This window comes from Nycticebus coucang, chromosome 5, assembly GCF_027406575.1.
Source record: "Nycticebus coucang isolate mNycCou1 chromosome 5, mNycCou1.pri, whole genome shotgun sequence".
In the NCBI taxonomy this organism is placed as follows: domain Eukaryota; kingdom Metazoa; phylum Chordata; class Mammalia; order Primates; family Lorisidae; genus Nycticebus; species Nycticebus coucang.
The window spans coordinates 84,307,220-84,321,288 of record NC_069784.1 but is presented as its reverse complement, the minus strand read 5'-3'; the positions used below and the strand labels follow the sequence as shown (position 1 = coordinate 84,321,288).

Below are 14,069 nucleotides of genomic sequence, written 5' to 3'. Positions count from 1 at the left end.
CATTCCACCTGCCTTGGCCTCAGAGAGTGTTAGGTTTATAGGCATGAGCCACCACACACAGCCAAAATTAGTTTTTTGATTGTTTGTTTTTTGTTAAACTAGCCTGGGCTGGGTTCGAACGTGCCACCGCTGGTGCACAGGGCTGCCACTCTAATCACTGAGCAACAGGTGTTCAGCCTCTAATATCTTTTTTTTTTTTTTTTTTTTTTTTTGTAGTTTTGGGCAGGGCCAGGCTTGAACCCACCACCCCACTATATGGGGCCAGTGCCCTACTCCTTGAGCCACAGGCGCTGCCCCAGTCTCTAATATCTTAATACGCCATTTTTTATCATTGAAATTAGAAACTTTATAGTGTCGACAATTTAATCTTTATTAAATTTACTACCAAATATTTTGAAAATAACAACACCTTATATTTTTGAGTGCTTACTGTGTGGTAGGGCACTATTTTAAGTGCTTTGTATTAACTCATTCAAGGTCTCCTGGAGCATAGGGAAAGGCTAATTTCCCCAAGGTTACCCTGCTAGTAAGTGGTACAGCTGCTATCTAAATCTAGGCAATCTGGCTCCAAAATTCTCATGCTTAACTAAAGTAGAAAATTATTCAAAAGCAAACAATCCTTGTGGGAAAAAAGAGAAAAAAAAAAACTAGAAAATTAAAAAATCAACAAAGAACCATGGTACATTTTTGTCAGCAATTTCTCAGTTATCAATCCTGGAGTTTATAAATCTTTTTTTTTTTTTTTTTTTGTAGAGACAGAGTCTCACTTTATGGCCCTCGATAGAGTGCAATGGCATCACACAGCTCACAGCAACCTCCAACTCCTGGGCTTAAGTGATTCTCTTGCCTCAGCCTCCCAAGTAGCTGGGACTACAGGCGCCCGCCACAACACCCAGCTATTTTTTGGTTGCAGTTCAGCCGGGGCTGGGTTTGAACCCGCCACCCTCGGTATATGGGGCCAGCGCCTTAGTGACTGAGCCACAGGTGCCGCCCGGAGTTTCCAGCGCCTTAGCGACTGAGCCACAGGCGCCGCCCGGAGTTTATAAATCTTAAACAAGTATTAGTTTCTAAATCTTAGAGTAAATATTTCAATACAAACATCCATGGGGCTTCATGAAACATTTTAGAGAAGCAACTTACAAGCAAAAGCAACATTTAAGTTTCCTAAAATATAGAAAGGCAGTGTATCATGTCCATGTCCTAGATCCTTGCCAGTTCCGGTATTTTACAATTCTCAGTGAAGTAGGAAAGAGTCTAAATTTGCCAGATCCTGAAAATGGCATGACATATGAAAAAGACAAAATAATCAAGAAAAATTATTAATAAAATCAGGAATATAATAGAGAATCCAAAATCTTTTATGAATGTCGGAGATCTGAAGATTTGCATACATATTTCAGCAATGTAAAGCAATACCTTAAATTAGTGAACTCACCTTCATGACAGATTTCTTTTTTTTTTTTTTTTGTAGAGACAGAGTCTCACTTTACTGCCCTTGGTAGAGTGCTGTGGCGTCACACGGCTCACAGCAACCTCCAGCTCTTGGGCTTACATGATTCTCTTGCCTCAGCCTCCTGAGCAGCTGGGACTATAGGCGCCCGCCACAACGCCCGGCTATTTTTTTTGTTGCAGTTTGGCCTGGGCTGGGTTTGAACCCGCCACCCTCGTTATATTGGGCTGGCGCCCTACTCACTGAGCCACAGGAGCCGCCGCATGACAGATTTCTGTTGAGAAATTTCTATGACTTCATTTGTTCAAGAGCTTCAAAAACCATAAGGTCATATGCAAATGTAAATTTTTGGTAACATTGAACAAAGTGATAATTGTTCATATTTGTTTTGAAATAGTTGACTTGGGGTTTTGGTGGGGTTTTTTTGTTTTTGAGACAGGGTCTCACTATATCACTATGTAACAGAGTGCTATGGCATCACAGCTCACAGCAACCTCAAACTCTTGGGCTCAAGCGATCCTCTTGCTTTAGCCTCCCATGTCCCAAGCCTCCCAACACCTGCCACCATGCTTGCCTTTTTTTTTTTTTTTTTTAGAGACGGGGGTCTCACTCTTGCTCAGGATGGTCTCCAACTCCTGAGCTCAGGCAATCCTCTCACCTCGGACCTCTGAGCCACCATGCCCAGTCAATAGTTATGATTTATACAATGAATTTACATATCAATGCAATTTTATGTGTGCTTTGTGCTAAGTAAGCATTGGTGATTCAAGTTTAAAGGCCAATTTTATATCTTTATACATTAGAGAATTTCTAGTCCAGTGACGTTTGTTATTTGACTCAAGAGTAGGATGAGCTCAGTTCCCAATTTCTGCTACCTGATGTTTCTGAAGGAGGTGGGAAAAGGATTACCTAATTTTCTAGAAAACAGTACCAATAGGGTCAGTTTTTGGAATTCTATTGAATCATGGATTTTGAAAAGCTGCAAAGGTATTTGGAAGAAATAACAATCACAAATTTAGATGAGATACGTGGATTTAAGGCACGTAGTCATGCTTTTATTTCTGTGTCTGCCTTTACAATGTAAATCTTAGGATATCTCTGAATTACAAATGTCTGCTTTTTAGTGTGGCCTGATTTGAAGAGGAACTGATTTAGCTGAAAAGTGAACTGTGTTACTCAGAAAACATGGTGCCCTAGAATTTGCAAGATATACTTGTGAGTCCTACGAAATTACAGAAATTTTTAGCTCTTTGGCCAAATGTGGTCTAAGCCAGTTTGTTCTCAGAAATCTAGTAGGATCAAAGCTAAGCATGTAGCCAGGTGTTGTGTGCCTGTAGTCCCAGCTACCTGGGAGGCTGAGGCAAGAGAATCTCGTAAGCCCAAGAGTTGGAGGTTGCTGTGAGCTATGAAGCCACAGCACTCTACCGAGGGCAACATAGTGAGACTCTGTCTCAAAAAAAGAAAAAAAAAAAAGCTAAGCATAAACATTATTGATACGAAAGCTAAGCATAAACATCATTTATATCAGCATCACTGATATAAATACAAACTTGCAAGACTGAATTGTATCCTAACAGAACATACTCCACAGTACACATGAATAATTCCATTTTATCCTACCTCCTGCCTCTGTGTTTAATTTTTTCTGTAAAAAATGATAAATTGACACCTTAAAATATATTTTGAAATAACAGTGTCTAAACAGCTTGTCAAAAAGTGGGAGGACCTTGTGTATAATTACAATGACTAACCAAGGTGTGAGTTATACATGACATACATCAGCATGATGTAGAATAATGTTTTAAACCACAGATCACATCCTGCTTGTTGGTAAGTAGTGAAATCAAGTTAGTGAATCACTATCAATACTTTTTAAGAATGGAATGCAGTAGAAAATAGAAGTGTAATGACATTTAGTTTACTTATGCACGTGTGTATGCAGCTGTATACTCATATACACTGTGTCGTGAAGTATAGTTCTTACTTGAGGATGCAATTTAAAATTATTGAAAGCCACTAGTATAAAGCCACTAGCAACAGCCTTTCAGGTGACATCATGGAGAGAACCCCCAAGCGAAGAAGCAGTGAAAGCAAAATAGTGGTTATCAGCCACACTGAAAAAAATAGATCTCTGAAATGGTGGGCATAGTTCAACCACAGCCACACCTGACAATCCCACTAAGGAAAGAGCATACTGAGAAGGGAACATCCTGAGTACAGCAGACGTCATACTCAGGAATCTGCACGTTGAGGAAGGTGGAAAATGAGGCAACTGCTGTATGATAATATCAGAGTTACTTTTTTTTTTTTTTTATTATATCAGAGTTACTTTGTTTCGTGGCTAAGCAGTCAATTCCCAACAACTACTTATAGTTTTTATTGTAATGCAAAATACTCAACACAATCAACTTTTTCAAAAACCTACTCAAAAACATCTCCTTTTATTTTTATGAAAATTTTCATCTTAAGCATTTTAAATTATATCCCACTTTTTAAGAAATCAAATTATTGTTTAAACAAATAAATGATTCAGGGATGAATAAATGATTGTTATCGTTCATTTGAGAAACAGTAGGCCAAGAATACACACCTTCATTCAAAAAACAAAATCAACTTTTTAAAATTTTTTATAGTAACTAAAAGAAATCCATGTTTTGGGCTAGTTAAATGACTATATCTCACAATTGTTATGAATAAAAGTGTATATAGCTGTTGGATCGGCGCCTGTAGCACTGTGGTTATGGTGCCAGCCACATACATCGAGGCTGGCAGGTTTGAACCCGGCCTGGGCCAGCTAAACAACAGTGACAACTGCAACAAAAAATAGCCAGGCATTCTGGCAGGTACCCGTAGTCCCAGCTACTTGGGAGTCTGAGGCAAGAGAATTGCTTAAGCCCAAGCGTTGGAGGTTGCTATGAGCTGTGATACCAGTACTTTACTGAGGGCGGCATAGTGAAACTCTGTCTCAAAAAAAAAAAAAAAAAAAAGTATTACAGCTGCACATTTAGGTATTTTCTAGGGGCTTCTTGTTGATAAAACACAGATACCTTTACCCAGATAAGTAAACTGAGACCCAGAGAAGTGACATAGTTGGCCCGTGGTCTTGCAGCTCACCTAGGTGTGTATTAATCTTCTCAGTGATCAAAGACAATTAATGACCTTTTTTTTCTTTTTGAGACAGGGTCTCACTCTGTTGCCCTGTGTAGAGTACAGTGGTGTCATCATAGCTCACAGCAACCTCAAACTCCTGGGCTCAAGTGATGCTCTTGCCTCAGCCTCCCAAAGTATTAAGATTATTGGCATGAGCCACTGTGCCAGGCTGCCTTTATCTTTGTAAGGTTATTTATCTAATGAATGTATCCTTTAAAAAGAACAACTATGATTAAAATGCACTGCAAAAGAAAAAAGGAAAATGTAATAAACTTGTTTAGTAAAAGTTATTTAGACTTGGCCCCTTGGTGGTATCTGCACCACAAACACCTTTGTACATATTAATTGAATAAAGGTTTTATGATTTAGATCTCTTTTTAGTGCTTAATGAGACTGGTTTCATTACTACAAAAAAAAAAGAAAAGAAAATGTAATAAACTTGTTTAGTAAAAGTTGTTTAGACTTGGCCCCTTGGTGGTATCTGCACCACAAACACCTTTGTACGTATTAATTGAATAAAGGCTTTATGATTTAGATCTCTTTTTAGTGCTTTATAGGCACTAAAAAGGCCTAATGAGACTGGTTTCATTACTACAGTGACAGGCACATAGTAGGCTATCAGCAAACATTTATGGAATGAATGCACTAACCAATATAAAATTAAATCTCAACACTGCATATCCAAGCCATGTTCCTGAACTTGTGGCCTATTTCTTTCAAGTCATATCAGTTGCAATTTTATACTGTTGTTTAGTTTAGCGAGTTTTCCTGAAACCTTTTTGACAAATGTTATCAGTTGTTAGTTTATAAACCAATGTATCAGCTGCTCTAAATTAAAAATTAAGATTATCAATTTGCTTAGTTTTTGCTGCACCTGTCCTATTGGTAGTGCCATTTCTCTGCTCTACCCCCTAGCCAGAAAGAACTTCCAGCTCCGCAGAACAGATTGCCATCCGCCCACAAATAAGCAAGGCCTCACACATTTGGCAGCGTTGAAAAAGCTCCTTTCAAAAAGCCAAGTTAGAAGCTTCCTCCAGAACTCCTGTTAGTGGTGTGTTTATTTCAACGGACCTTTCATCATTGTCTTCATTAAACCTGGTCTCTGTCTAGGAAATGGCTAGGAAGGAGTGGGGAGAGCCATTCTTTCTGAGACTTTAGCAATGGCTTTATCAAAGCCACTCATTTATATTAATCAGCATGCAGAGCAGAGCTCATCTGGGTAGCTTGTGCCCAGGTGGTTAGTGAGTAGACTCACCCTTTATTTGGCCACTGTTTCTGTGCCCTGTGTTCTTCAGAGGTTGCTTCTCCACTGAGGCTGCCAGCCTGGACGCTCTGGCTGAGCACTGGGGACTGAATCCACCTGGAATGAGATGGTTTGCTTAAACCCAGGCTGTTGATAAAGTGCTTTACAAATGTTAGTTGTTATTATTGGTCTCTACGGGAAGGTGCTACTCTTTAGTTTCTCTATATTTAACCCTGGTAATGTAAATTTTTCCATCTTTACCTGCACCTCTCAAGTACTTTGAGCTTCGTTTATATGAAAAGGAACTAAAAAGTGATGTTAAGTGCTCTGGTTATTGTTAGCAGCCTATTCAGTTTCTTCTCTCCAATACAAGTATTTTTCTGTAAAATATTTTCACCAACAATAGTTTTTGTTGATTAAAAAGAAATCTTGACAGGCTTATGCCTGTAATCCTAGCACTCTGGGAGGCCTAAGAGTCAGCTCAGGAGTTTGAGACCAACCTGAGCAAGAATGAGACTCTGTCTCTAAAAATAGCCAGGCCATTGTGGCCGGCGCTTGTAGTCCCAGCTTCATGGGAGGCTAAGGCAAGAGAATTGCTTGAGCCTGATAGTTTAAGGTCGTTGTGAGCTGTGATGCCACAGCACTCTACCCGGGTGACTGAGTGAGACTCTGTCTCCCAAAAAAAGAAAAGAAAAAAGAAATCTCGACAATAGCTCTTTGGAAAAATATAATTTAGGCTAATTTCATCTTTTGTTCCTTCTAAGATATACAGGAAAATTCATTCTTTCTTAAGGGTGTTTCACCTCAACACACAGTTTCCTCTGCGAGCAAAGCAGTGAGGGTGGAAGGGCTCCACGTTCCTTTGCCTCCTAAATAGTGTGATGGGTACTGTTTTCTCATTCCACACTGTAGTAAAAATCATCATTGAAATAATCTTTGAGGACAAATTTTGTAAGAATATTATGAGTCTGTAATGGCCTTCATAGTTTTACATACCAAGCAAAGTAATTTAGGCAGCAACCTTTGAAAAGTGAATTAAAATACAACTTTGCTACTTTATGATGTCAACTCAGCTTATGCTGATTTGAACTTTAATTGAGCCATATTAATTTATAGTTACCGTTTTCCCTAAACATTTAGTTGTATTTTACTTTTAATGTAGGCTAGGCACTCCTTTGCTCAAACCAGAGTGGTCTGGAATACTATTCTGTCAAACGCTAATTGACAATACTCGTGAATCACATTTATAGAGAAAAGCACAACTTCTCTGCACAGAATGCTTAACTCCACTTACTGGTCTTATTTCTGCTGGTACAGAGTCTGCTGACTGATGTATTATGTAAATCAGTGTATGGACATAGCTTGAAGCCTTTCTGAGACTGAAAACAGGGTACGCTTCCCCCAACCCCTCCCAAGGAAATAGGTTTATTGTTTTATTTGATTACAAAAACAATACAATTAAAATAGAAATTGTAATACATAATATATTTAAGCAATTGTAAATTTAGCGATTATAAATTAAGAAATTCAGAAAGGTTGAAGAAAAATTTTTATCAAAATTATCCAGAATTTCCAGAGGCGGTGGCGCACACCTGTAATCCCAGCTACTCAGGAGGCTGAGACAGGATTGCTTGAGTCCAGGAGTTCTGGGCTGTAGTGCACTATGCCAATCCGGTGTCTGCACTAAGTTAGACATCATTACGGTGACCTGGGTTGAGGGGGCAGCACTAGGTTGCGTAAGGAGGGGTGAACCAGCCCAGGTTGGAAACCGAGCAGGCCAAAACTCCCATGCTGATCAGTACTGTGATTGCACCTGTGAATAGCCACTGCACTCCAGCCTGGGCAACATAGCAAGACCCTGTCTCTAAAAAAGAAAAAAAAAATTATCCAGAATCTCACTTATATATTATCATCATTATTATTAATATTTTATCTCTCCTTTTAGATTTTTCTATAGAATTTTTCTCAGGAGGCTGAAGCAAGAGGATTGCTCAAGCCCAGGAGTTTGAGGTTGCTGTGAGCTATGATGCCGTAGCACTCTACCCAGGGCAACAGAGTGAGACTCTATCTCAAAAACAAAGAAACAAAAAAAGTTATGGACATCTTGGTGTCACAATGTGAGGATTCTTGGGGTTAGTGTTTTTATTTTACTACCACCTACTTCTCTCAGTTTCTGTTTTTTATGATGAGAATTTATTATAGCTCAAGATATAGTCATTACAGCATGCTTTGCAAGGGTATTCATCATCTTAGATTTTCTTTTTAAAAAAATCATTGAATTATAGGTACCCTTGCCAAAAAATAAACAATAAAGCAATTATATAGTCCCCTGAAATTGCTGAAATTGTCCTGTAAATTAACCATTTAAGAAATTCATTAGCCAGGCCTGGTGGTTCACACCTATAATCCTAGCACTCTGGGAGCCAAGGTGGGTGGATTGCCTGAGCTCAAGAGTGTGAGACCAGCCTCAGCTGGAGTGAGACCCTATGCCTAAAAATATAACCAGGTGTTGTGGCCGGCATCTGTAGACCCAGCTACTGAGGAGGCAGAGGAAAGAGGATCACTTGAATTCAAGAGTTTGAGGTTGCTATGAGCTATAATGCCACAGCACTCTACCAAGAAAGGGTGACAAAGTGAGACTCTGTCTCAAAAAAGAAAAAAAAAGAAAGAAAAGATAAAAGAAATTCATTCTAAAGGTTAGTTAGATCAGATCTGTAATTGCATTAAGGTTCAGATACATCTGGGTGTTACCTGTTCCTTGTCTTTGAGAGCATGGTGATTGATGTGGGAGAGACCAACAGTTTGGTTGAGAACAGCAGTTAGGTATATACTATTCATTTACTTCCCTGTGCAACTCCCAAAACAAGGGAGGTGGCAGGAGAAACCAGTTCATAGCACTGGCAAAGTGAATAGTGGCCACTTCTGGTTTACAGGAATCAAAGGTTGTACTCAGAAGATTGAAGGATAGTATATGATTTGTTATGGAGTCAGTCACATTTAAGTCTATGACCCAAGTTAAAGAGAAGAGTATTTGTTTGCATTTGTATGTGTAGGCAAGCAATGTTGCTATTCTCGAAATTGCTAGAAATTCAGAAATGAAGAAACTTACCTCTTATTTAATTGCTCTCCACATGGCTAAAGAAAACTAATGTTGATGGTGACTGTTATATAATCTGAAACAATGTTTTAGGATGCAGCAATTCAATATTTCAGAGATTTCTGATTTGGGGTAAAATAGCCTTTGTGTGCATTCTGTTGTTGAACTAAAACCCACTTTCATCCAAAATACAGGGTCCCCAAATCCTCCATACAGAGAAAATGGGAAACTGTAGCTAAATGTACCTTTATTTACAAAACATTCATTACAAACTTTTACAAAGAGGTGGCCAAACGAATGTCAGGGAAGTAAAGGAACACCCTGGTTATCCAGAACCAGATCCACTAAGTTTGGGCTACCTCTTAAGAAATACTTACTTCTGGGCGGCGCCTGTGGCTCAAGGAGTAGGGCGCCCGTCCCATATGCCGGAGGTGGCGGGTTTAAACCCAGCCCCGGCCAAAAACCACAAAAAAAAAAAAAGAAATACTTACTTCTTAAGTATTTTGTAAAATCTAGATTCTCTGGCCCCTGGTGTTCTGCCCGTTCTGTTTCCTTCCAGTTCTCCAATCTGGTATACTTCCAAGGGTGGCTAACTTTGAGGCTCTTTTAGCCTAGCTTCCTTTCTGGTACAAAGTGTTTTTTTGTTCCACAATGAGGAACATAAGTCCTTGAATCTTTCTCATGGGTGCTTTTGTCTAGAGCACCAAGAAATCTGGGGCTTGGCATCTCAGCCCCTGGCTTCTCCTCTGGCTGCCTTACCCTTGCTACCACTTGAAGTTGCTTGAACAAATCATTCCTGAAGAATCTGAGGGGGGAAAAATGTTATTAAGCAAGTACTTTCTTATATTTAAGTATAGTAGATATCTAAACAGGTGAATGTCTGAGGTAATAACCCAAGTAATAAAAAAAAAGAAAATCAGATTATTACATGAGCTTACTAAATTATGAGTGGCTAGTATGGTTGCCTTGTGGTCTTTCTAGAAATATTTGCATGTTTAAAGAAGGATGGTACAGTTGCATACCATGCCAGCCTCAGTGTATGTGGCCGGCACCCTACTCAAAGAGCTACGGGCACTGAGCCCAACTTTGACTTCTTAACTCAAAGTCCAAAGGTTTTGTGGGGTTTTTTTGTTTTTGTTTTTGTTTCGAGACAGGGTTCACTCAGTTTTCCAGGCTCCAGTGCCATCCCATCAGCTTAGCTCACTGTAACCTCAAACTCCAGGGTTCAAGCAGTCCTCCTGTCTCAACCTCCTCAGTAGCTTGGGACTACAGGCACTTGATGCAATGTCCAGCTAATTTTTTCCTTTTCTCAAGCAGTCCTCCTGCCTCAGCCTCCCAGAGTGCTAGGATTACAATAGTAAACCACCTGTACCCAACCAGTCCAAAACTTTTAATGGTGGTCTTTGGCCATAGAAGTATGTTCCATCAAGCAAGTAGAGCCATTTACAAGTGCAGGTCTGCAGATATTTGTTAATTGCATTAAGAGAAAAAGAGAGAACAAAATGTTTTTGTTGCTTCTGCCTGGTCTAGAATGTCAGGAAAATAAAGGAACACTCTGGTTATCCAGAACCAGATCCACTGTTAAAAGTTCATGCCATCATTTTGACATTTAGTGTCAGACTTTCTCTTTGTAAATCCCTCTTCACATTACCAGTGCTGGCCTCAGTGCTTAAACTGTTTCAAAACCATAACATTTCTTAGTGAGTGATTGATCTGTATTATGTGTCCAGCCATCAGGGGGATCTTGGGATGTTGCTTGTATAAACTGTAATTCAATCCGATGCTGTGCATTTAGTTACAGTCTTTCATAGACCTATTGGTGATACTCAATCCTTCTGGATTTGGGAATAGGGCTTATCTGATACCTTTGGGGGAAAAAAATCCATTCATTTTTCTCTCTACCCCACTTAAATAACTCAACACATCTGGTAACACTGTAGGATCATTGTCCTTCCAGTTCCTTTGCAGCTCATATTGCTACAATATTTCTTAAGTATTTAGTTACCTAAAGGACAATGTGATTAAAAATAAAAGACTTTGCATAGGTCTTACAAATTAACCCATCTGCAAAGCTAGAAAAAAAATATGCCTTTAATCAGCAGAATTTCCACATCAGCAGCCCGGTGTGTGTTGTCCAATATAAATGTGTAAATAAATGTTCATGTGTTAAAATTTTAAAGCAAGTCTTTCTACAAATTAATGTAATTTGCCTCTAAGAAAATGTTTATTAAATCCAGGGTACCTGAGATCGAAGTATCTTGTTGTTTGGATCTGTATCCTTTGGCCTAATAATGTCTTCAATTACAAGAATGATAAAAGCTGAAACACAATCCTTTAATTCAATCAGAACTCAGCTAAATTTTAGGAAGCAAAGAGTGGAAATCTGATACAGGACTGCATAACATAGGAAGTTAAATATACAAGATATTATGTCTTGTAAGAGGTGGATGGGTTGCCTTGAGGAATTCTTGTTTGAAATGGCTATGTGAAACATTATCATAAATACCACTATTTTATCTTCTTGAATTATGATGCTTTATGCAAACTACTCTGAATTGTACGATAGTTCCAAAGAGACCATTTACTATTTTCTGCTTGTTTTACATTCTGGAACAAATTCAAAGCTTTTGATTCTGCTTGATTTTTTAAAAATAGTCTGAGCCTTGAAAATAATATAGGTTTTATGAATATGATTTCAGCATTGCAGTTCTGTAAAAATTTTCAGTGTTTATGGTACATTTGACCCAGGGGCCTACAGCAAATGTATCCACAGTGCATTTTAAGTACAACAAAATAAACACATTTGAAAGGTTAACCATTCTCTTGCTTTTGCTTTTCTTTCTGTATTAAATATGAAAATTAGCATTGTAATAGCTCCCAGAATGGGAATATTGGAAAAGTATCCACCGGACAGAAATAAACGTGCAGGAAATAAATTGAGTTAAGATTACATTATTTATCTGAAATTTAGGCTTATGTTCAAAATGGCTAATACTGAATTTTCATGTATAATATTTATATGCTATGCTTATAAGATTTTGGTTTTGGCTTGAATCATGATTGAAAAAAAAAAATTGGATCACAGCTTTAATATCCAGGTGGGCAATGCCATTTGCCAGGATCTTTGCACATAATCCCATTTTTTTCTATATAGCACAAATCCTGCATTGAGTCTTTTGAAAGCATTCTGAGGTAAAAATGAGGATATATTTTCAAATTGCTTCTTCAAATTTTTCTTCTTGCCTTTTAGGTTGTGGAGCTTTTAGCAAGTGCTCTTATGGATTTGGTACAGGGAGTATACCATGAAAATTCTACTGCAGCAAAGGTAAAGGATTTCAGAATCCTTATAAAATGTTAGGTTAAAAACTCTTGCGGCAAAACTGTAATCGAACGAAAATGTCATTCTTGTTTTGTGTTTAAATTGTATGTGGCATTGTTTTTAGAGTAGTGTTTTGGCTACAAATTCATGGCCATGCGCTTAGTACACAGCAGATTTAGCCAATTAAAACAACCTCTTATCCTCTGGCTGGATTCACAGTCTGTTCGATCTGCAGCAGCCCAGCAGACATCAGGATGCTTCTGGCTGGCGAGTAGTGCTGTCGCAGGCAGGCAAGAGTGAAGGAGCAGCTCGCACCGAGGCAGCTGGGCCCAGCCATTCCCCAGAGGAAGGAGCCTTCCATGTCCCACAAGAGTGGACCATGATCCCAAGAAGATGACTGTTGAGGGGCTGGGGGAAGAAAGTATTTTATATCCAAGAGCCAGAATTTCCTGCATTATTAGATTCTCTATGATAAGAAGTAAGATGGTTGCACAGTTGGATTATTTTGATTAATTTTATAGGTCTAGAATTAAGGTTTTTTGACTCATTTAGCAGGACATCTAAGAAAGGTTAGGTTTTATCTCTTAAAACGCAGTTATTTAATTTCAGCAGGATATTAGATCTGAAGTAGTTGCTTCATTGACTACCACCATCATTTAACATGGTAGATACTATTATAAGGGATTCCTATCTTAGTGTTTCATTATTCTAACTTCTTTAGCAGGATTTCATTCACTGCAGATTAGAAAAAGTATGCATGTATGCACATCTTACGCTTTGTGACATTTCATTTGAAAAAAGAAAGACAAATTTTACCAGAAGTCAATCATAGGGCATAAGGAACTTAGATAAGAAATTTAAAATCTTAAAGTATAACCTAAGGACTCGAGATGGTTCAGAGAGCAGTTAGTAAAATATCAAGAATTATGCCATAGGGCGGCGCCTGTGGCTCAAAGGAGTAGGGTGCCGGCCCCATATGCTGGAGGTGGCAGGTTCAAACCCAGCCCCAGCCAAAAAACGCAAAAAAAAAAAAAAAAGAATTATGCCATGGACCTCTGCTGATACTTGGTTCCGGGAAGCACACTGCCCAGGAGGCACGTCTAACCTCATCTAAGCAGTATATTGGTATGTAGGGCCCAACAGGGTGTATGACCACAGCAGACACTCTTTGTGGGATTTTTCATAGACATGTGTGATTCATTGTGATGGCTGAAGATTATTATCTGATTGTAAAATGGGTGACTTCTGGTCTAGTTCTACTTATAGAAAGTCACTTTGTATGTATAGTTTAATGAAGGTGATGATAGCTAAGCAGATAACACTGTATGTAGTAAGTGATTGGCTTATATGTGTTCAGTTAATCACAGAAATCCTGAGAGATAGGTACTACTGCTATACCCATTTTACAGATGTGAAAAACTGAGTTTTGGGAAAGTTTACCTAATTTTCCCAAGGTCATCTAACTTGTTAGCTGGAATTTGAACTCGAGAGCCTTGGCTCTTAATCCCTTATTCTACTGTCTGTACCATATGACACCGGATTTGGTAGCATGGTTCTGTGTCCCTGAAATCCTACCATATGGTGATTGCAGTGACCTGTCCTGGGAGTTGAGACATTGTTTTCTCTTGGGATATTCCCAAGGTATTCAACTTAGTTCCATATAAGATATTAATATTTCATAGTTAAATATTAATTTTTATGTGGAAGTGTTACTCTTGGTTTCAGGGTTCTTAATTCATCTACTCTACCATTTGTCCACTATAAGTAGCTGGACAAATAATAATTAATAATTAATAATTTTGTGAACTCT

General features: G+C 38.6%; 1 protein-coding gene across 4 annotated transcripts in view; it reads left to right on the top strand.

Moving 5' to 3' along the window:
• The window catches only part of PDSS2 (decaprenyl diphosphate synthase subunit 2), a 306,042-nt gene that overhangs the window by 179,087 nt on the left and 112,886 nt on the right, over window positions 1-14,069 (top strand). For 3 of the 4 annotated variants that reach the window (XM_053590489.1, XM_053590490.1, XM_053590487.1), the window contains one exon: window positions 12,191-12,265. The exons of the other annotated variant lie outside the window; for it this stretch is intronic. In XM_053590489.1, coding sequence (XP_053446464.1) covers window positions 12,191-12,265 — 75 coding nt within the window. The remainder of the gene's footprint in view (window positions 1-12,190; window positions 12,266-14,069) is intronic. 4 annotated transcript variants of the gene reach the window in all.